This window comes from Ambystoma mexicanum, chromosome 1p, assembly GCF_040938575.1.
Source record: "Ambystoma mexicanum isolate Mex_15411 chromosome 1p, UKY_AmexF1_1, whole genome shotgun sequence".
Classification (NCBI taxonomy): domain Eukaryota; kingdom Metazoa; phylum Chordata; class Amphibia; order Caudata; family Ambystomatidae; genus Ambystoma; species Ambystoma mexicanum.
The window spans coordinates 194207684-194232719 of record NC_090921.1 but is presented as its reverse complement, the minus strand read 5'-3'; the positions used below and the strand labels follow the sequence as shown (position 1 = coordinate 194232719).

Sequence of the window (25036 nt, the reverse complement as noted above, 5' to 3'; positions counted from 1 at the left end):
AGAATACAACACAACTCTGGTGCAGCCACAAGAAAAAAAAAATGAATATTAATAAAGAGATACTATAGATTGAACTAAAACATTTGCATAAGGATCATCTGACTAGCGAAGTGGCCGTGCAAAGACACCTGATTCAGGTAAACAGGCACACAGCACACTCCAAATAATGTCAGAATTGGAATGGAGCGAAGAGGAGTAGCCATTAGACCTAGCTGCCAGCTTCAAAGAGGTGCTGGGGAGTTCTAGTAGATGCAGTGGCTCAAGGGGTGCGACCCCTACAAGAAAGGCTGGAAACACTGGAAGCTATGTTGAACCAGCCCAAAGACAGAAAAAAGCCTATTTGCAGCATCAAGCGGTGCCAGACCTCACGGCCCCCACTCCCGGGGAAGACAATGAGGGAGAAGAATACCTAGGCTCGGAAGAGGAGCCAACAGAGGGAGACCTCTCCCCACAAGAGACAGACGAGCCAGTTGACGAAGAGTGGGCTAATCCCAGCGGGGGTTAGAGAGCCTGCAAGGAGAAACACCTCAAGGAGGAACAGGAGGACATGTTCGATTCGGTTAGCATCCGAAACCCAAGGTCCTCAGACTGGCAGCCCTCACCCAGAGCAATACAATACATGATGGTGAGGCTGAGAAAAGCCTTAGACAAGGAAGTGAGACAGTGCCTTCGAGCATAATGCCCACGACCGGATCTTCCCAGAAAAGTGGCGGAGACCCCCGAATTGGACCCTAAAATGTTGACCTTTGTATCCAAAACCAGCAAGGACCCCCATAAAGGTATAGACAGATCTTGGAAGAGTTGCCAAGAGAAATCGCAGACTTGGCTGGCCCTCTCGCAAAGATCATGGACCTTGCTGAGAGAGCGAGAGATACAGGAGAGGAAGTAGATCCAGAGGCCTTAACAGGATGGGCGCAAAGGGCGCGGAGAGAAGAAGAGGTCTCTTGCTCAAAGCTTAGCGATCTAGCATCCTATGAAGTCGGAGAAGCAACTCAGGGCCTACTTTTCAGAGAAACTTTCAGGAAGGAGATGGGGCGGTTTGTCGGCACCTACACATCCTTGGAGAAAGCACAGGGCTCCATCAGGAAAATATTCCCGAATAGAGTTTTTGCTGGGACCGGTTCAGGGGCCATACGACAGGTCGGCAACAAGGAGGGAGAAGACCCCCCCAATCACAGAGCACAATACTGGGAGAACATGCAGCAAGATGCGTTCTTCCCAGCCAGAGGCCGTACCCCCAGGGGACACAGAGGGAGAGGCTTTGGCAAGGACAAGGATTTACACCAGGTAAGATCAATGGCCTACCCTCCAGTTGAAGGAGAACCAGTATGTTCTGGGAAAACTGGCGCGTGCTTTTCAGCGATGCCTGGATCTTGCAAACCATAAGCGGTCTGCAGATAGAATTTATACAGCCACCAGTGCAAACGTGCACTCCCCACCAGCAGCGCCTAGCAGCCTCAGAGCAGGGATGCCTAGACTACGAGCAGTCCCAACTACCACAGAAAAGAGCCATAGAGAGATGCTCAGAGACACCCAGCTTTATAAGTAACATGTTTCCTGTTCCCAGAAAGGAAAAAGTCCGACCTCTGATAAATTTGAAAGAATTGAACGTATGGATTGTATACCATCACTAAAAGATGGGAGGAATCCATCAGCTCAGAGATTGCCTGAGAGAGGGAGACTGGTTGACGAGATTGGATCTGAAGGATGCTTATCTGACGATTCCAGTGCAGAAGCAATACAGAACATTCCTAGCTTTTCGCTGGAACAAACAGCTTTGGCAATTTAGGATGATGCCCTTCAGGCTTGCATCAGCACCCTGGGCTTTCACCAAACTGCTGAAAGCAGTGGCAGCAGCAATATGAGAGAAAGGCATTGCAAGGATTGTAGGGCTGCTTGCAGCTTCCATTCAAGCCATATTTCCAGGCCCCTTGCACTATCGAGCATTACAGAGATTTAAAATAAGACATTTGCAACAGGGATTAAAGTAACATCAGCTGATACCACTAGATCCAGAGTTCATCACAGAACTGGAATGGTGGTTGCAGAATATGGATGCTGGAATGGGTGTGCCGTTTTCGGGGACTGACCAGATCTGATCATAGAATCAGATGCCAGCCATCTAGGCTGGGTAGCAAGATGTGGAGAGTTGCAGACAGGGGACAAGTAGTGAGGAAGAGCTACGCCTGCACATAAACTGCCTCGAGTTGCTAGCAGGCTCCTTCAGAATCAAAGCGTTCACGAAGGACAAGGTGAAGTCATGCGTTATGTTGAATATGGACAACATCTCAGCAGTATGATACATAAATCACCCAGGAGGAACAAGATCCAGGATGCTGGGCGAATTAGCGAAGGATTTTTGGCATTTTTACCTTCAAACAGGGACGTCAGTGACAGCGGAGTACCAATGCGGATCACTGAACGTGATAGCCGACTGGAACTCTCGTTACCTCACGGACTCCAGCGACTGGACACTAGATCCGACCATTTTTCATATGCTAGATCGGAGAAGGGGTCTAGTTCGCACGGATTTGTTTGCATCTCGCCTCAATGCACAGACAGCCAATTACTTCATCTGGAGATTAGACGCAGACGCCTTCCTACAAGACTGGTTGAACGGAATCCATTACGCGTTTCCCCCCTTCACGATGTTGAGCAGTGTTCTAGCGAAATGTCGGAGGGAGAGAGCGGAGCTAATTTTGGTAGCACCGTTGTGGAGGCCACAAGTGTGGTTCCCAGCGCTGATGGAGCTTACAATAGACCTACCGAGAGTCCTCCCCGAAGGGGAACAACTACTCCCGGACCCAGCTGGGTTGTATCATCCTCTGAGAGGGAGGGGGACACTCCCACTCATTGTGTGCAGGATGTCAGGAGATGCTGGGAACTGCCAGGCATTTCGATGCAAGCTGCGGAGCTCATCGCAGAATCCTGGGATCCATCCACTATGAGGAGCTATGACACGGCTTGGGCCAAGTGGACCAATTGGTGTAAAGGGAGAAGTCTTCATCCCATTTCAGCGCCTGTAGTGGCTATACTGAACTTTGCCACATGGGGATGGGTAAACCTCTACTTCGCTGACAAAGAGGAAGTAACAAATTTAATATATACTCAAAGTGTGTCAGCGGAATCAAAACTCAAGTTATGGAGGAGGCCGGCAAAGGGTCAGGGAGAAGGGCCCCCAAATTCAGAATCACAGATCAAACCACATAAAAAAGAAAATAATTGAAAAACATGAATATTATATTTAACACATACACATTACATCATATTTTGAGCTCATATCTAAATAGCAGCATTTTGTTAAAGAATAAAGTGCATAATCAGACAAAGTGCTTATATAAAAACGAGACTGATAATTCAGTCAGTACTGGCTTAATGTAGCCGAGCTGTCTGAACATCAAGCCGGTTCAACCGACTCATGGTCAGAGGCTACGGCCACATTTATCAATGTAAGAACAACCACAAATACATAGACAAGGCAATGATGGTTTCTTTTAACGTTGGAACTAAAAGGGGTGCCGTACGTCAACTACTAAGCTGTCATGACCTACTATATACACTAGGTCTGACATGAATACAGGAAGTAGTTTCGAGGGTACAGAGCATCTAAGCTGTTTCACGGTTGATGCCCATCTTCTTCAGGACGGCGCACTCCCATCCGGATATTTGCCACTAGGAATTTTAATATATACAATGCATATATAGGGCAATAATGCATTCTGCTGTAAAGATTTGTGCAAGCTAAGTCCATAGTTTTGCCTAGAACATCAGACAAAAGGAAACAAAAAAAGAGACAAAAAAACACAGTCAAGCAAAACCATAAATAATTATACAACAAAACTAAAACTAAATTAAGACACTAATTCAATAAATGAAAAAATTTACGAATAACGAACGGGATGCCCGCCTCCATCTGAAACTGTCCGGCAAAAAAGCCCTCCATACTTGTGGAAGGGAGAAAGGTTTGAAAATTAAATTATCGCATTACCATTATATCAACCTGTAGGCTGGTCACCTTTTATCGAATGTAGACCCTGGGAAGTAAATATGGACCAACGGGGCAAGTTCTCTACCAAGTAGAACTGCAGAAAACAAAAACAGGCACATCTTATAGTACACGAGGGGTAGTCAATGACTAGAAACCACTCCAAAAAACAGGGGTGAAACCACGAACTACAGTCCTTCCCAATATAACAATTAAATCATGGAATAGTGCTCACCTGAATGAAAGCAGACAGAAAACAATAGAATTCACTCTTGATATTGTGTCACAAACGACAATTAACAATTCGGCATCTGCAAAAGAGTGTCCTACCAGGGCGGAGAGGTGTTCAGCATGATGTAGTTAACACGCAAATAGCTGTAACACAATAGACAAATTAACAGTGTCAGCCGCCGATGTTTGGGATTGCATAGCAAGTCATACTTGTGTTATAACGGTCAACCCGATTATAATTGAGTTGTAATCCCTAGTGTTTCAAAGCATTTCAACAAATGGCTGAAGCAGTGAAAATACTGCAGCAACCACGAGAATGGCGGCATTAAGAAGCATGGAATGGAAAAACAGCAGCGGTTTCCCGATTATTTAAAGAGCTAATACGCTGGCTCTGAAGCACTATCAGAAATAATGTCAAAAGCCTCAGCGTGTAGCCGAGGCTAAAGCGGCCCATGCTGGTCCAAGCCGAAAGTGGCTACCAGCAGGCTCAGGTTTACTATTGCCGCTGCAGCCGCACTTAAGACACGGCATATAGCTGAAAAAGGCGCTGGAAAACCGGTGCCCCAGCTCACGGCGTGTAACTAAGCACCTTACAAGCGCTAAATAAACATCCCTAACAGCCCGACTCACCTTGAATGTATTGACCCGTAGACCTGCATACAAACTCTGCCATGGCACCTCAACGGATCTCCTGTGAAACATCTGCGGGAGGAATTTAAATATCCAAGTGGGCGGATCCTGACGTCCTACGTTATCCGTTTTTTGCAAAATTGCAGGCTTACTAGCACGGAACAAGCCGTAACCGAGCGCAGAGAGTCGCCAACTTGTGTTGGGTAAAAGACCCTATACAATACTGCATAGTCTTAGGCTGCTGACCAGAAATAGAGAAATGATGCAATATGTATATTTTAAACAAATAATGATATTTAAATAAAATATTCATGTTTTTCAATTATTTTCTTTTTTATGTGTTTTTTTTTGGGGGCCCTTCTCCCTGACCCTTTGCCGGCCTCCAATATAACTTGAGTTTTGATTCCACTGACACACTTTGCGTATATTACATATGCTGAACTTTCTAGCACAACTCCTACACGACGGAAAAGCTTTCCGCACCATAGGAGTGTACAGGTCAGCGATCTCCGCAGGACACGTACCGATCGAAGGGTCCCCAGCAGGGGAACACCTGGCGGTAGTCAGGCTCATTAGAGGAGCTATGTTTAAAGGACCACCAGAGCCTAAGTACAATACTCTATGGAACGTTACCGCAGTTCATCCGTTAGTGGAGAGCTGGCCAACGGACACATATTTATCCCTTAAGCAGCTGTCAAGGAAGCTAGCGATGCTGCTTTGTCTCATATCCTGTAAGAGGGTATCACATATCAGAGTGTTGCAGATTAATAGGAAGACCTTTGGACCTGATGGAGTAAATGTCTCCATAGTAAGGAGGACTAAGACAGGAACTTCTTCAGTCCACTACCCGTACTTCCCGAATAATATTAAATGGTGCGTAGCAAGCTGCATCAAGGAGTACAAGGGTAGGACAGCGGAGAACAGAGGAGCGAGTACCACCCAATTGCTAATAGCGCGTAGGAAACCTTTTCACGCAGTAAAGACAGCGACCATTGCCAGATGGGTCAGAGAAATACTGCAAGCAGGAGGGATTGACTTGAAAAAGTTTAGAGCTCACTCAGTAAGAGGAGCTATGACCACCAAAGCGTTTATGGCGGAGCACCATTACAAGAGATGATGTTATCAGCAGATTGGGCTAATGATCGCACCTTCAAGGAATTTTACTTTAAGCCATCTGAGAATATAGCAGTTACAGTATTGGGAAAGCTTTGAACAAGCATAATGCTCGCCTTGAGTCTTGCCATAGAATAAAGATTACCCCTGCTAACTGCGCAGGGAGTATTAATTCTATTAAAGACTAGGAGGCAAGCATTAATTTCTCTCCCAAGTAAACAATGAATGATCATATCTATGTAGAATGTAATACATAATCATATGATAACAATGCATAGATGCCACCCTTATGTTCTGATTTGTATCCTTCCTAAGAGAAGAGCAGGAGAATAGTTGAGTGAGGTGGCCAGTAGCCAGGACGTGAGCAAGCAGCCGGTGAAGTTATCGGCAGCCAGTTTGAGTGGATGAAGATTTTGCACTGTTAGTGAGCTAAAGTTATGGATTCTAAGTGACAGTCAGAGCATGTAAAAGAGAGGAGGATCTCAGGGACAGGATGTATTCATAGCTGAGCTAGAGAGTGGAGGACTACAGAGACTATGGGAGTTGTAGTTCTTAAAGTGAAAAGTCACTGTAAAGTCACTTTGGACATTTCAAAAGTTGTTGATGTGTTATAGTTTGTTGAAACTGCTGAAGAGTGGTAATAAAAGAAGTTGAAGCATAATGCTCACCTACTAGTCTGCAATAGAATTAATACTCCCTGTGCAGATAGCAGGGGTTATCTTTATTCTTTATTCTTTCTCATTACAAAGATCTCCCAAAGCAAACACCATAGGAAACACCATATAACGGGTTATCTTTTGGCGGTTCTATGTTCTTACATCTCCAGGTATTTTTTCACAGAGTTTTTGGTCGAATATTTTCACCTAAAAAAAATTTAAGATTTTTTGTTTTTTACTATTTAGGGGGGCTCATCTCCCCAACTGCCCCTTCGCTAGTATCGAGTCCCTATTCCCCACACCCCCCTACCCCTAACTTCCCCTTACCCAACCCCCACCGCCCCCCCCCCCCATATTGATGAGTTTTTATTTTCGGGCCAAAGTTTTCTGTGAAAAAAAGTCTAGCGATGTGACAACATTGTTCCCTATTGACATTTAACTACTGACCTAAACACATGCAAATAAAGAAATTGATGGTGGTCTCCCAAACACCAGATTACATTTCCTCCATTGATTGATGGTGTACCTGGTTGTCTGCTTGATTCATGGCCCTTTTCCCTGTTTTTATTTTTTAAATAGTCACCTCTATTCACCCATTGCTGTTTACCTCCGAAATTCTGATTGCTCATTTTAATCATGTCTGCCACTGCTGTGTTACCATTTAGAAAACTCTCTTTCGAAATCACAAACACCCGCTACTGTAAGAAGTAGGTAAACCAGGGCTCAAGTCGAGGGTACACGTAGGGGGATGGAGTCCACCCACTTTATTCAGAGGGTGGACTCAGTCCCCACCAGCTAAAATAAGAAATATTGAATGTCCTCTTTGAATTTATGAATTAAAGCTGACCTCAGGGATCAAACCGCAGTGGCCGATTTGCAGGCGAAAACCTCACCACTACACTATATAACCTGATGAAAAATAACCAACAACTAAAGGTGAAATGTACCATTTTGGTACTGCAAGTCCCAGGGAAACCATTTGTATCGGTTGTTGGAGTTTAAAACATGAAGACCCAGTTTTTGTGTGGGTGCTGATTTTATGAAAGGCAAATGCCATGTGTCCTGTTCAATTTGAGTGGTTATGCAAATCTAATTGAATGAAATGTGCATATTTCACCTTGATATCCTAATTTCTGGTGACGTCACATCCCATTGCGTTTGTTGAGGAGTCCCCCCAATTTTTAGGACTTGACCCCTGAGTAAACATCTTATGCCATTTTACAAGACAACATCAAAGAATGGGGATTCCGACCCTATAGAAAAGGTGCCTGCAGAGTCAGACCCTACAGGCAATGCGCATCACAGAATATAGTTTCATTTGAAAATGTCTCATATTAACAACCCTTTCTTTTTTCTTGCAAAAGATCAGCTACTTTTCTACAAGTCCACTCCTGAGTGATCGAAATCAGTTTCCTTCCTTTTTCCGCACCATCCCCAGCGATGACGTCCAGTCACGTGGTCTGGCCCAGTTAGTGATGCACTTTGGATGGACCTGGGTGGGAATTCTGGCCACAGATGATGACTATGGACAACAGGCCAGCCACATAGTAAAGCATGAGCTGATCAAGGCTGGCGCTTGCGTGGCCTTTGCGGAGAACATTCTCCAAAACCACGCCGACAAGAACTCCTTTCATGTCGTCAAAGTGATAAAAAGCTCAACGGCCAAAGCCATTGTCGTCTTCTCGTCAAATGTTTACCTGGTGCCGCTGCTGGATGAGGCGGCGAGGCAGAATGTCACAGGAAAGATCTGGATTGCAAGTGAGGCCTGGTCCACCTATTCTCTCCTTTCCATCAAGAAATACTCGGATATCCTTGACGGCACCATCGGCTTTGCGATCCACAGTGGAGAGATGGAAGGCTTCCGGAAGCATATCCTCAGCATCCGCCCGTCAACATCTCCAGGAGATACTTTTGTGAGAAGGTTCTGGGAAGAAGCTTTTGGGTGCCAATGGTCAGATCAAGGTGACCTCCTCAAGATTAAGGATAACAGCACCAAACTTTGCACAGGTGACGAGAACCTGGACAGAGTTTTCAGTGACGATATGATGGAATTTAGACTCACTTACAATATCTACAATGCAGTTTATGCAACCGCCTTGGCATTAAAGGACTTGAGGGCTTGCACTCAAGAAGGAGGGCGTATTCCTCAAGAGAACTGTGCAAATATTTTAGACTTCCAGCCATGGCAAGTAAGTACTACCTACAGGATTTTAGTGGGAACGTAAGACAAGAGTGAATGGGACATATACCAAAGCATTGCATTATGGGGTGCTCCTGGTAGGAAAGAGAGGGTGGGGATGAGCCAATACATCACCTGCACAATTATAGGGTCCATCCATCCACGTGCAGCATTCACTTTCACGAGTTGATTAAGTAATGACCAGACGGTTTCAAAGCACCTGGCGTCCTCGGGCTATCAAATGCAATCGAAAAACACGCATTGCCAATTATGCCCAGTAAGAATACACTGCATTTTATTTGGCAACTCTAATACTCTGATTGAATTTCCAACTAGAGGGGGGCATATATATTAGGCTAAACCGGATTAGTGCAGCTGTCAGTCACAAAACATATCAGTGCAAGAGGAAGGCAAAAGGACAAGGCACATGTACTTTGCTCCAGGAATTTGATAAGTATAAAAAAAGGTCAATCTTCAGCCTCTGATCAAATTGAATATCAATAGTTCTTAAAGGTCTGAGTGAACTCTTCTTACAGCCACGTTTTTGTTGGAATCTGATTTTTCAACAGAACACTGGTTCAGAAATAATACTCTTGAGCTTGTGCGCTCGTTAGTCAGCTGCTAATATGTGCAATGTGCATGTTATGTTACATTTTGAATGTGCATGAAAAAGTGATTACACTCATTCACATGCACACACTTGTCTAAAAAACATTTTAATTATACATTTGGTTTGCTCCTATGTGCCATTCATCCTATTGACTTTTCATGGTAGTTTGCATTCAGAAGACTTCAAACTCGCTGTGAACATACCTCCACCACAATTTAAATGTTAATGTGCTAGTATACTGTAAAAAAACAGCTGCTTTTGTAGAACTGAAATATGACATTGGCAGCCCAGGACATGGCACCTGTTTCCAAGTAGTTGGCATTGACAAGTATGTATTCAAACTCATCAATCAAGCCCATGTTTCTGTGTGCAAGTTCCACCTGTTGTCTTCAAAACCCCCAGTTTGCTATGCTCCCCATTTAGAGAAGACATGGTTTAAAACTTGTACATGTGGAGTGGCATTCCTCTGCTTGGCCAAGCCCTTCTTTTGAAAAGTAAGAATGTCTCTGATGGAGGTAACATTGTGAGTTCTCCAGAACTGCATCAGCATATTAATTATTGATTGGATTCTTGACCAATTGAGTATTAAAAAACTATGTTGTCATCGCATTCAAAGTTGAGGAGAATTTACAAGTAATAGATTTAACTAGAGATTATTTGCATAATTTTTCAGAAAAATGGACGGGACTTATCATCCAGTGGAATTTCACTCCAACAGCTCATTTTGAGCGTCATTCACAGTAGATCTATAATTTTTTTGCAAACCTTAGAGACAATAGGTTTGCCATTCGACTGGCGAGTAGGTCTCTGCCACTATTACAATGATACAATCATTCAACAACGTTAAACCAAGTATTTTATCTGCATCTTTTTCTGTGTGAACTGCTTGTTTGGATACAGTCACTAGCCTCTGGTTATTCACTCATGTTGTCTGCACTATATGACTTGGGGTTGCCATTGAGCATCACGGATACTGTGACACATGTTTGTCTGTCACACTAATAGGTCATACCATCATTTCAAGCACATACATGTCCAGAGGCACACAAGAATGCTTTCCTTGTTAGGAGGTGAAAGCAGATGCAGAAATACTACGTACGATCTCACACCGGGACTCTGCTAGCAGAGCTCAGCAGTAATACGGTTTCAACTATTCTTGATGGGAGAAGGGAGGAATGCTTGTAAACTCTCATGTTGTGCTGGATATCCCATGTTTGATTGTAGTCCACTTAAGGCATTCCAAATGCATTATTTAAAGTCACGTGTGTTATCTTTATATGCCCCCTGAAGTTGAGCTCACCTACTCACCAATAGGGAAAGCGTACTTTTGTTTGCTGATATTGATTTAGACAACGGGTAGTGTATCATAGATGGCACTTCACGGTGGGCTTACCACTATAGTGAAATCCATCACTAGTGATGGACTCACATCCCTCCTGGGCATCACCAAGGCCTCCTTCTCTCAAAAGAGCCTTTGCTGACTCACTGAAAACCAGACAGATTCTGCCACTATTAAAGACACCCACGCTCAGCCAAGAAGACATGGCCAACAATTGTTTCACCAGGCACAAGCCTTCATCGAAGAACTAATTGGGCAAATTGTGGTCCTCAACCTACAATTCCACAACACAACCTTCTACAAGAATATCAATCCAGTTTCTGTCAAAGATGAAGCACTAAGACCACATCCATGCAGGCCATTGATAACGCTCTTCACATCCCAGAATAAAAGGAAAGAGGGAATTATGCCTTCTCCCCCGCCCATACTCTCTCTTCCACTATTGAAACAATGAGCCACACGGTTGCCTATAATCTACTGGCCTGACAAATGGATTTGTATTAAGCTGCTTTGCAAGGATTTCCTGGGGTATTTATTTCACTGTGTGAGTGACTAGTGGGTGAATGGGTATGAATGTGTGGATGTAAGGTTGGGCCCAAGCAAGAGCTATTGTAACATTATGTTTCTTACATGTTTTACTGGCATTGTTGGGCAATGTCAACTTGATGAATGTCATTAGATGGATGGGTGTTAAGGGTTGGGGGATGTAGTGCACGAAAGCAGGCAGGCTGCACATTTTCTGTGGCATGGCATTTTTTACTCACATAAGGGGCAACAGTACATTGATTTGTGTTCTTACGTGGTAGGAGGAGGCATTTGTGCAGCCAAACAAGGAAATTTTTCCTTACTGTAGCATTGCATGTTTTACTAGCATTAAGGGCAAAGTCATCTTGAAGAGTATTATTGCATGGTGGTGGTGGAATTGGGCATGCGTTTGTGCAACCAGCAATATCATGTTCTCTTCCTGTGGCAGGAGATGTTTACTGGCATTAAGGACAACGCCAACAAGATAATGTTCGCACATGGGGATATTGGCATATACTTCCAGAGCCATCATGAACATGTTTTCATATAATATCATTACTGTGCGTAATATTACTAGCCACAAACAGAGTTGGCTGGTACCTTTGAGTGCCTGGAACCAGGCACAGCCCCTTTGTTTCTACTCTAGGTGACATATTTAATATTTCATTAAAACACATATTTATATCTAGCTCCTTGGGCATTGCAAGGTGTGCCCATGCAGGGCAGCAACATCATGCATATTGCGCATGTATGGTGGTCCAGGCCGCCCGGAGTGTGGCACAGCCAGGGCTTTGTTGCTGACCTTGGGGTGGGCCACCCCAGCATGGCTCACAGGGGCCCACATTTTGTGCTACACCACTGCCTGACAGCAGGTCTCCCATTCATCCACTCTTCTCCTCACCATGGTATTCGTCTCCATCTCGCTCTGTCTGTTCACCCTTCTTTCTACAGCATGCCGTAGCTTCATAAATGCAAACATTCTTATAAACACATGAGTCATGTGGAAGGTGTGGCAGAGTGCACCGTAATGTAGCGCATTACCTGCAAAATGTTGTCCGATAGAATAGTTGAATGGCAAGAAGTGAGAAGTGCCCCTGTTCTGAACATAATTCCACGCAACTGCTCAAGGCACACATTTTGCAGGGTTTGAACTTGCCACTCCATGTCTTTCTTGAGCATCCTGCACTTGTAGCACTGTCGAGAATCCTCAAATATCTAGTAAAAAGAACTCCATCAAGAGTGAGAGACACAGAAGACTTTAAATTAAGTCATTCAAACAGGACTTTCTACCACCAGTAAACCAATTAACATAAATGAATGCATAGTTTAAGCACATATTCATTAGCCAAAAAGTTGTACTCATCCTTGCCACAATGACGTTGTGTTCACTAATGTGATGCTAAGAATGAAAAATGTGTAATACAAAATGTTTACCTTAAAAGTAAAAAAATAAATGATATTGTGATCTCACGGCAACCTCCCTTTCCATCCCTGTTTGTCCAGCTTCTTCACTACGTCAAGAAGGTGCGCTTGGAAAAAGAACACACAAACGTGTTTTTTGATAAAAATGGCAACCCCCCGGCCCGGTACGACATTATAAACTGGCAGCGGAGTCCAGATGGCATGATCCGGCAATTGAAGGTGGGCAGCTATGACTTCAGTGCCACCCCAGGAAAGACCCTGGTCATCAATACCAGCGCATTGAGGTGGGATGCTGGGAGCACACAGGTAGATGAGGGCACCTTTAACAAGGCTGTGTCGGCACCATTGTCAACTGTGATATTTGAGAAATTCATTACCTTGATTGTGTAATATGACTGTTAGAATTGTAATAAAATATCAGTTTCCAAGAAGGCTGCACATGTGTGTATGGTAACAGTTCCTTGGCACAATCTTCCGCATTCACTTAGTCATAGTGTACACTCCCTGTGTTGAGTGTGACATTTTGTCAATGGTTGCTTCCATCAACTGTTCCTTATGATCCGTGTGCCCTTTTGCAAATTTAGATATAAATGGCCACAAAGGAAATATAAAAACAAAGGGTTGCATGGGTGCAGCTTTCTTTTTCTAGTCTTTGAGTCTTAGGACCTGATTTACAAAGGTTGTTTACTAATTGACCTTTTCACAATTGACATCGGGAGAATTGACTTCGGGAGAATTGACAAAATTTAGAAGGTCAATTAGGACATATAGGCGGGGGGAAACCCCCCGCAAACCCCTGTCCAATCCAAAACCCTCTGACACCCCCCACCCGATTCCCTTAAATTATTTATAATCCAAAACCAACCCAATACATATATAAAATCACTAAAATAATATAAAGGTCAATTGTGCAGAAGGTCAATTAGGACCACTATAATTAGGTCAATTGTGCAAAAGGTCAATTTGGGTAATACCTTTACAAAAGCACTTCACAATGGGAAAATGCCATTGGAAATCATGTAGTAATTCAAGCCTTACACCATCTATATTTTGTTTATTTATTTCAGGAAAAATGACAAAACAGAGTATATTCTTAAAATCATGTGACAAATTATTTTTAAAGTATATAAAATACCTAATGATCAGGTAGAATTCTATGTTTTAGTGTTTAAGGCATAATCCGGCAACACCCAAGACAGACATATAACGGATATGGACAAGGTAGCTTGTTGATGGGAAAACATTGTTCAGAGTAGTGTGTCTAGTAATTTAAGGGTAAGGTAACATTCTCTTATAACTTTTATAGTGCCTTAAGATTAAGTGTTACTAGCTCATTGTGAGCTGACCAAACATTCTCATAAATTTCAATGTATGTGCAGTGTATGGTTGTTGGTGATGTTTAGCGTCTTTCGTTCCATCAGCTTCCTTTTTGCCTAGACATAAACACCATGATCTAGGCACAAAGTATGAAAACACTCATGGAAATTAAAGTGATTCGTGGAGGAGACAGGCCATGGGGGTGTGAAATTAAGAAGCTTAGCAAACCAGACAAAAGTTGCAGAACTGAATGAGTGACAGATGGCAGAGTAGGCACACCCTGGAGCAGGCTCGGCAGACAAGAAGGGGAAATGTGGAGATGAAGAATGGACAGAGCATCTGCAGAGTGGCCAGTGGCAGGCGAACATCACTGTTAAATAACTGACAATATACATCCCCTTGTGTATTGTGAAGGGTTTTGAAAATTGGTGTGGAACTAATCAGTAAATCTGTTGTATCTGGTGTCTGTAGCAGACACAAACATCCATAAACAGTCGACAAGTCTGTGTTTCGGCCTCTAGCAGTTCAGCAACCCATTGCTAAAAACGGCCTTCATCAGGACTAGGAATTGTTTTCCATGTTCTTGACAACCTTTTCTGTGATTTGACTCATGCTTCAATTTTGTTGCACAGTATATCGTGACAAAGTCATGTTTAGACTCTGGCCATGTAGTCCTTTGGCTTGGACCCTGTGTAATATTGTTACACATTGTGGGAGGTGGTCTCTGTGGGCTCTTAACCGCTTGTGCGGTACGCTTCACAGTACGACTTCCAGGAGTAATGCTCAAGGTGATCTCCGAGCGGAGGGTAGCAGTCTAGTCTTTTCACGTCTCGCTGAGACACTCATTACTCATTACCCTTTATCCAGAACGAGAGCCGGCAGCTCCTTGCGTCGCTTCTGTTTCTACTGATGCTCCGTGAGTTTGTTACTAGACTTTCTACTACCCACTAGTTCTTCAAACTTCTCCGCTTTACTAACTCTGTACTTTCTTACTTCCCAGATCTCATCACCAGCTCTCCCCTTCGAATCTGGCTTTTCTAGCGTTCGGATCTACCCGCCAAGCCCTTGTCTCCGTCGGCTATGCAAATGTTCTAGCCCCGGCTTTGTCATTTCTTTGGCACCCGCTAGGAGTAAGTGCTTTTATATCAGGGTCTTCCCCTTCTCTCGACTTTAGCACTTACCTTATTGTGTATTGTAGAGCTCCCGGCTTCGAGTCGTCTCTCTCCTGAGACCAAAGACCCATTATCCAACTTTCGAGTCCCGCCGTCTCTGGTGAGAGAACTCTTTATTCAACCTTCCGCTATACTATTCAGATTCCATCCTTCTCCGAAATACTCTTACCATATTCTTTTGTGCATCCAGAAGAACCCTTCCCGCCTGCCATCCACTGCCACAAATCGAGGACAGTTCTGCATCCATCCCGATCCACGGAGCTCCCGGACTCGACCAGGGTTTTCTTCCTTCTCGAGGGTTTCCCTGGCAGCCTTGTTCTGTCCCCTAGTTACTCCCATTCCGGGTCGGAGAGGGCAGGGCAGTTACAGGGGAGCTTTCACTGCAGCATTTGATTGTTCCCTAGCAGACAATTCGATCTGTCAAGGTGAGATTGTTAAAACTTTTGTTACTTCAGTTGGGATAACTAACAGTTATAGCTTCTGATATCCTCGTAGTGCCCCAGTTAGGAGATCGGGACAATAAGATCGTAGCGGTTGGGTCCTCTCTGTTCCTAGACTTGCTTGGATTAGTGCTTGCTGTTAAAGTGTGAGGCTGGAATCCTCATCTGTACCGCGTCCCTCAGCTTCTGTCATCATTTGAAAGCAAATACCAGTATCTCGAATGTGCGGCATCCCAGTTACTGTTATTATTAGGATTATTATTATTATTCACAGAGACAACCATCTCTCAACGCAACAAAAAAAGAAGCAGGCCTTTTTGATCTACACCCCCAGGCTGTGGAACCTAAGACCCATTAAACCTAGAGTTGCACTCACTGTCATGCATTTCAGGAAGAAGCAAAAGACACTCCTCTTCAAAGAGTACTTTCTTCATTTACCAGCGATACCCCAATCTAAACTGCCAGCTGATGACACCTCACCAATAATAACTGCCCGCTGCTAAACTGCAGTGTAACATAGACCTGTTGTAACTTGTGTCCCCTTACCTGTGTTCTTATTAACCCATTGTTGTACTGCACTTTTGCTTCTTCTTAAAGCTAGTCACAAGCTCAATACATTCCCAAATAAAAATAAATGAAATAAATATTCTCTTGCAAGGTGGTATAAAAACAGTGTAGCCAATTATTAACATCCCAAGAGCAGATAATCATAAACAAACCTGACAGAAAGTCATGATAGACAGTTCTTTGAAGCGCACAGACCAGAAATCTAAATAACAGATAATTAGTCAAAGCTCCCTGCAGGACCAAATGGTTATACTGCATGTTTTTACGGCAGGCTGAATAAAGGTTATCAATAAAAAACAAGCCTGAAAAAACATCTGGGATTAGATACAGAGGTATTAATGAAAGAGGAATGTTTGGACATGCCACAACATAGTAACCACAGGGCATATGTGACAGCATGCAATTTATGCTCTGATTGTACTAGGTGCCTATGGCATGCACCGGGAGCACTATCTATATTAGACCAGCGATCCATGCACCGCTACAAACAGTTCCTACAGGGCACTGACTAGAGCCATGTCCTCTAGATCCTGTACCTCGGCTGGGACTGTGGCTGTGCCGTGGATGCAGCAGTATTCCTGGCAGTACTTGAAGACCCTGCCATGTGGTCATACTTTGTGGTCACACTGATCATGGTATGGGCACTACACTGTCCCTGTCTGCAATGTTTGTAAGCATGAGTTGTAGCCATAGGATAAGTTCTATAGCCCCTTACATGATAGGAACCCATATAAACTACATCCTCAGAATGCAATTTAACAATCTTTGAATGCAGTACTACTCCCCCTATTACCTTTTTAAAATTGACTGCAGCTATGCTTTCAGGCACTGTTCCTGGGTGCACTGAGTGCATTGTCCATAATGCAGTGCACATAGTACAATCATAGGCTCCATTGTATCTAATGGACTCCCCTCTATGACTACCATAGGGGTGACTGAGCGCACCCTAACCCAGGCTTCCCTGAACCCCTTGGTTGGTTCCAGTGATCGGTAGCCCCCTCCATTAAAAAATCTATCTAGCTATGTGTGATGACCTAAAGGCAAATGCTTATCTGGGAACAATCTAGGGTTCCTATCCAGGATTTCTCCAAGAGATGGTTAAGACACCATGATGTGTACTCTCTCTGTTCCTTCTTTGTTCTTCCTTTCCTCTTCTCAATCTGCCTCTTTACTCTCCCTTTCACCACCTAATTTCAACCCCTCTCTGCCACCCACTGTCTCACATCTCTCTCTCCCTGATCATACCTCTTAATTTTCTCACAATGTTCTCTTTCTACCCGTTGATCTTACCCTCTCCTCTTTCCTCTCTCCTACCACCCACCGTTACTAATCTGCACTCTCACCTTACTACTACTCTCTCTAATACTAGACTACTACTGTACCCGCTCAGCTCCACTACTAATTCCCTGCCCCCACAACTCCAGTCACTCTTCTTTAACTCTCTCAGTCACCTTTTCATCCACTCCCTACATTCTCACTATTACCCTTACCCACACTTCATGCACACACACTCACCACAGAGTACCACTTTCTCTCACCAACCAAACTCTCACCCTTTCTCGAATGTACCTTTACATTCCTCCACACACTCTGTCTTCCTTCCTATCAATTTCTCTGCCACCTCTGATATGATATGATATGATGTGGCATTTATAACGCGCCTATACACAAGTGTTTGAAGGCATGACGAGGCAAGGGAGGGGGAACAGAGGGAAGACAGACAATGATCGTACTAGGCCAAGTGTCATTCAGATTGTGCAAGTGCAAAGGAAGAGAGAAGACGAACAGTGCAGGGGGGGAAGCGAAAGTGCAGTGTGTGGGATAATAGAATAACAAGATAAATAAAAGAATGGCCAGCAGGTGGCAAGTGGAGGGTGAGTGTTTGTTTGTTTATTGAATTTATTTGAGTGAAGACATAAGTGCTGGTGGGGTGACTGTAGGGATACAGAAAACAGTCCCCAGGTGCAGGGGTTGCCACGGAGGAAGTGCAGGCGTGCATCTGGTAGGGCTAGGGCCAGAGATCAGATGGGTGGCCAGGTAACTAGATCAGTCTCAGTAACAGCCAGGACTTTAGCAGGGGAGAGGGGGAGAGAAAGCAGAAGCAAAGAGGAGGGTTTTCAGGTGCTTCCGGAACCGAAGATGGTTCTCCCCAATTTTCAGGGAGGCAGGGAGGCTGTTCCAGAGGAAGGCCCCAGCCAAAGAGAGAGCTCTACCACCAACTTGTTGCTTGGAGAAGCAACTGACCCTGAGGGAGTTGGAGGCGGATGAGCGAAGAGCTTGAGAGGGAAGATATCTAGGAAGAGAGAGTTGAAGGTATTGAGGCCCCAGACCCCAGAAGGCCTTGTGGACGATGCAGAGGGTTTTAAACTTAATCCTCGCAGCCACTGGGAGCCAGTGCAGAGATTTCAGTACTGGAGAGATATGATCCCTGGGCTTGAGGCCAAGGACAAGTCTTGCAGTCCTGTCCTGGATGAATTGCAGAGGGCGAGAGTAGAAGCAGGCAGATTTTTGCAATAGTCCAGCCTAGAGAGAAACGGAGCTCTGGAGACAGTGAGCTTCTGGGGGAAGGAGAGGAAAGGAAGAATACCTCTGAAGAGGTGCAGCTGGTAGTGTGATTTCTTAGAGATGTCAGATATGTGAGGCTAGAAAGAGAGTGTGGAGTCGAAGATAACCCCAAGGTTATTAGCCTTGCAGGTGGGAGCAGGAAGAGGCCAAGAGAGGCCGGCCAGGGAACTACAGGAAAGGAGGGAGTGGGTGTGCCGATGAGGAGAATCTCCCTCTTACTAGCATTAAGGCAGAGGTCATTGATGGCTCACCACTCCTGGATAGAAGACAGACAGTCAGAGATGAGGGATGGAGAAGAGGTGGTCGAAGGTAGCCTGAAAATGAGCTCAGTGTCATCTGCATAACACTGAAAGTTGGGGCAGAGAACGGCAGTGCGGTGGGCAAGGAGTGCCAGGTATTGGTTGAAAAGCCAGGGAGAGAGGTTAGACACCTGGGGGACACCACAGGTAGAGAAGAAGATAGCAGAGAGGAAGGATCCAAGTTGGACCTGGGAGGGTCGGTCAGAGAAGAAGGAAGTCAGCCACGCCTGTGCCTGACCGGTGATACCTAGGTTATCACAGAGACAATTAAGCAGGATGGCATGGTTGACGGTGTCAAAGGCAGAAGAGAGATCAAGCAAGATGAGGACATGTGGGTGTTAGAGAGTCAAGGTTGGAGAGAAGGTCTTCACGGATGTTCAGAGAGCAGTTTCTGTGCTTCTGGCAGTTCTGAAGCCAGACTGATGGTCATGAAGACAACCAACAGATTCAGTGTGGATATTTAACTGTGAGATGGCCAGTTTCTCCAGGAGCTTGCCCAGGAAGGGAGTAATTGAGATTGGGTGATAGTTAGCTGGGCAGGAGTGATTGGCAGAGGGTTTCTTAAGAAGAGGGTGCACAAGGGAGTGAAGCAGGGTGGATGGGAAGACTCCGGTGGCGAAGGAGTGGTTGCAGAAATCAGCCAGGGCAGGGGCAAGGGTGTCAATGTGGTCCTTGATGGTTTTGGAGGAACGGGGTGAACCTGTTTTGACGAGACTTTCATAGATCGGACTTGTCTAGAAACCTCATCTGCGGAGAACAGGGGAAAGGCGGAGAAGGAGAGAGGAGAAGTGGCTGCAGAAGGGCCAGAGGAAGAGCAGGGAGTATAGGGAGCGAGGGGAGAGGAGGAGAGTGAGGGCAGGATGTCCTGAGTTTTAGAGATGAAGTGAGACACCAGTGGTGTGCAGAGGGCCTGAGAAGGGACAGGAGAGGTAGAGACTGCGGCAGGATTGGCCAGTTCCTTGCAGATTTTAAAGGGTTCAGCCGAGTTGTTAGATGCCGCAGAGATGCAGGCTTGGATATGAGCTCTCTTCTTGGTGAAAACAGAGAGCCGGTATTGCCTTTGGAGCAGACGGCAGGCCAGTTTGTCAGAGGATTTACAAGAAGCACGCCATTTCCTCTTGGCCACCCTGCACTTGCGTTTAAGGGTGAAGAGGTCTGAGTCGTACCAGGAGTTGCACTTGGCTTTGGGCTTGGCGGATCCTCATGACAGAGGCAAGGATATCAAGAGTATCAGATATAGCAGAGTGGAGCTTGGAGAGGGCTGTGTCAGGGTGAGAGTTCACCAAAGGAGGTGGGAGGGTGAGAAAGTGGCAGCAAAAGCCTCAACTGATACGCGCTTCATGGGTCAGATGACCGAGAAGGTGGGTGGCAGTGATGGAAGTGGGTTGACTTGTGAGGTAGAGAGGGTATGATGGGAAGAAAGGAGAAAGTGATCACTCCAGGAGAGGGGAGTGGTAAGAGGGACAGAAAGGTGATAAGGTATATCATCCGAACAACCCAAACCTTCCTGTTTCCTGTCCTTGGCTTTATCCTTCTCTCCTTCTCCCATTGGTCTTGCCCCACTAGTTCCCAGAGGCTATTGGTTCCTAGCTTTCCCACCAAAGAGGGTTCAAAGACTGCTGAATACATAAAGAGGGGGATAAACCCACTCCTTTTCTCTTTGTAGGTCCTCCGACTATTGTCAATCGTGCCCCCCCACTGCACAATGTCCTAGTCTATGTCATGGAGAGCCTCCAAAGCCTATAAGAAAGCAAACCACTCTGTGTCGTTGTGCCATCATTATACATGGGGCTGTCCCACGTCTGCCCTGCTTGTAAGCAAGTCAATAGCTGGTGGCAGCATAAAGCAATTGATGCTGCACTTATAACGTTGGTTGATGCCACTTCACTAGTGGTTCACTCTCTCTCCAGTGCTGTGGACATTCACTGGCAAGAGGCCTGTCCCGGGTGGCTCCAGTCAGATGCCTTGTCATGGGCGATCCACCAGAAATGAAGGGGGCCTTCTGTACATAAAAGAAAGAGACTGGAGAACAATTTCATAGAGAGGTATGGCGTGATCAGGAATTTAACTATTAGCATTTAACAGGCAGAAAGGGAAGGGCAGGGATTGGGGCCCTCCCAACTGCCACCTTCCCATCTGGGGTAGGAATAGCTCTGGTTTCCATCCTTTTGAACCTTCCACACTAGACTGAGAGGGCCCCCATCCATTCTTAAAATGGTCAGTTTACTGGCCCTGTTACAATATACTGCATGCATTGAGCCAAAAGGTCAAAAGGCATATCAGGCCATGATATGTGGTCATGCTTCATGGTATGCAGTATCCATAACCAGAGTGCATGTCAACCATTCCCAAATACAGAACAGCTGGCTGTAGGGGCTGGTGAACATTAACTGCCAGAACTTCACAAGGGCATGCTCATTCTCCTTATGCACTGACCCTACCTATGGTGTCTGCACAACATACCCTGTGAAACAGTCTTAGGTGTATTGTCTCTGTTTGCAGTGCCAACAGGCCACTGATTATACACCAGCATATAGCTATGGCCAATGACCATTGCACTAAGGGATTGACCATTGTCTAAGGACTGCACAGCTGGCTGTAATTCCTATTTTCATTTTTTACCTCGCACAGAATTACAGTATTTTATATCAACAGACCAAATGGTGTCCCATCTTGCTGTGGTTTAGTCTCTCATCATCATCAGTATCTTGACTATACATAGAAAAAATGATGTATTTACTGATTCCCTCATATCTAATAAATCAGTACAAGACTCTGTTACATTTCCATTATTCCTTAGAGATATCAACCACTTACATGTGAAATGACAGCAGGCCTTGTTTAATATGCAGCCCTACACTGTGAACCTAAGACTTATTACCTGGATTTTTTGGGTATATTGCATGTCCTTTACCTAATTCTTCTAAACTAGTTATTTTGAGAGACCTTAATTTCTGGTTTGATGAATTAGACACTTTCTAGCTGGCTTTCGGCCCACTGCATTGAACATCATCAGTTCCTCCCTTGGTCAGAAAATGTAGGAATTCCTTTTTATATTCAGTGCGTGAGTAAACTACATCCAACAGCATTGATTCATTCCAGAGAAGCTAGGAAATAGGGTAACATTACTCCATAATGGCTGTCCCTTCAAATTACTGTGTAAGTATAAGACTTACTGGAGATGTCTTCTACCGACAAACTGGTGGCTACCTTCTACACCAAAATGACAAAGGTGGTAGATACTGTAGCTCTACCTAGTAATAGGATGCCCAATACATTATTGGAAAGCAATAACACATCTAAGAGACAGTTGAAGTGAAGTTAGGACGATATTAGAAGAACATGATTTCCTCTGAAACTATGAGCCTATCCAAACTATTACTGGTAGAGAAAAACATCTTTACTCTCTAAGAATGTTTAATTGCCTATTATTGGAAAACAACTTGGCATGAACTTTGCAACCTAGAGACACAATCAAGCCAGATGGCTCCCTCACAATCTTTTTGTGATCAGTAATCACAATAATTCTTGGGAAAATAACATCTTGAATTCATGCAAACGTGGTCTAAATGTCCCTTTTAAAGGGTGACAATGATGTAATTCAGAATTAAGTAATATGTATAGATATTCCGATACTGTATTCCTTCAGTCCCATCTATGTCCTCATTTGATTTACATTTATGATGACTTGTCCCACATGCATGCTGCTTGATCCCTACATTCCAAGCATCCTTAAGAACGTTAGTGCAGTGGTAGATTCTGAAATTCATTGATAATGAACCTCGTCCATAGACCTCTAAAAAATGTGGTGGTGTCTTCTCTGTTTGAGTGACCTACTTTGTCGGGTGGAATTAAAAAAGACCAGAACAACAAAAAACTAAAACAACTAAAATGAATAGGATTTGCGAAGGACGAGGAACAATGGCAATTGAAAGAATGTGGCAGTTTAAACTTCTACGTCTAAAATCACCTGAATGACAACTCGAGGAAACTACCGAGACTTAAGAAAACTTAAGACTGTAAAAGGATAAATATACTGAAAACAGTTATAACATTGGAAAATGTATGATGACCCAAAAAAAGAAAAACAAGTAAGTAACTGTAAGTATTAACAAGTAACCAAGGTAACATGATGAACACGTGAATAACATTAGAGAAAAGGACCCAGGAAGCTGTAACGATCATGGGATGACGTCACTAAAGGTAGAAGTTACGCGAGAATACGGGAAGTGTAGACGAAGGCCTGAAAGATGGATTGCAGTAGTCAGAGGCGACGAATGCGGAAGTAGAATGCCACGGACGTGAAGACTTGCTTTTCCAATGCGGACCCTCACGAAAGGCAATAACACAGAAGTGAAACGCTGAGGACGCTGAAGATAAAACAAGGGAGAAAAGAACATAGGAGCAGAAACTCCTGATTACAAGAGACTGACCAGGAGGTGGATGAGAACGACGAACATACCCAGTGAAGATAAGAGAGAAGAGAGAAAGCCTGATTAGAACTAGTTACTAAATAAGGACTGGTCAAGCTGTTCGGGTATTGAACTAAAATTGAAATATCTCACCTTAACAGGGAGTAAAAAAATAATCTGCAGAAAAATCAAAGAATTATTAAAGGGCCTACAAAAGAAAAAGAATAACAAAACGGATGAGAAAAACAAGAGCTACAATATAACAACCGTACCAAGCGCCGAGTTAATGAATAGAGCATAATAAAGTAAGGGGAAAATAACAGAAAAGAATAGGAAGCTGACTTATTCTCTAAATATTGGAATAGAATGGCATGTGATATCCTGTTTCTCCATACAATTGCACAGGCGAATATAAAGGTGACAATAAAAAGAGATCTGAAATAATAGAAGTCATACCCAATACTAAGAACTGGTACGAACAAGCGTGGGAAGGGGAGATCCACCCTAAAATGCCCCAGGGGTAAATATGATAAGCAAGAGATTGCTATTAAATAGATTCCCCAGAGTTAATGGGGATCAGAAGAGAGAGCCACGATAATATCATAGTGAGACAGGTTCATAAACAAGATGAGAATGATGCAAGATAGGAAATAGGAATGTGATAGGGAGTAATCAACCCATCTGAAAAACAATTAAGGTGTACTAAGTATGTAGACGTTGAACTACATTTAAAGACTGGTTACTAAATGAACCGTCTTTCTAACTTGTTTTTCACAGACCATCATCCGGAGTCTGACTCAGAGTCGAATTAGAAGGGACAGAAAAAGAAGCCTAGATTCCTGGCGAATATAGAGGACAAGCATCAATTGGAAACAATTTCTTTTGTGTTGTGTTTCCCCCTGAAGAATTTACTGGCCAATAGTATGAGAGTTGAGTTGAGGAATGAAACATGTCGGGTGTATTATGAATGATGAAAGAATGGATGGCTAAGTGAAAATCATCAATGATAAAGTAAATTGAAGACTATCAGTCGGTACCGCAAGCTATAAAAGACTGACAGAAAAGTTGTTCTTGTGATTAGAAACATTGGCATAATAAAATAAATAAGAGTTATTGCACGACAAATTGCCCAAGAGATAGCTTGTCAGAATAAGACGTTGCTGTATCATAAGTGGTATTGTAAAATAATTTGAGAAAATCAGACAAATAATATTGATTGTTGATGAAGTGTGTTTTTAAAGGAAAGAACAAGATGTTATATTTTTCTGATATATGAAAATAAAATAGTGATTATTTTTGATACAAAAACGAGATGTTGTATGTTTACATTTAATGAGTAATGAGATACATTTAGGCTCAAAACCGGATTAGGATGAGAAAACAAGGGATCCCTTGCACATATGATATAAAGGTATTGACTGTGTTTTAAAGAGGGCTGCTGCAAGGTGGTCCAAGACAAAAAATATTTTTCACTACCCTCTAGTCTCTTAGAGTTGCAAGTCTTCACTGTTTAAAAATAACTCTTTGTATACCAAAAATGCTGTTTTATATTGCCCAAATTCTCACATCCCCTT

General features: G+C 43.9%; 1 protein-coding gene across 1 annotated transcript in view; it reads left to right on the top strand.

Annotated features, from left to right (window-relative positions):
* LOC138464428 (extracellular calcium-sensing receptor-like) overlaps positions 1–25036 on the top strand; it is a 58136-nt gene that overhangs the window by 10853 nt on the left and 22247 nt on the right. Inside the window, exons 3-4 of the mRNA XM_069607217.1 lie at positions 7980–8804; positions 12772–12996. Of these exons, the coding sequence (XP_069463318.1) occupies positions 7980–8804; positions 12772–12996 (1050 nt within the window). The remainder of the gene's footprint in view (positions 1–7979; positions 8805–12771; positions 12997–25036) is intronic.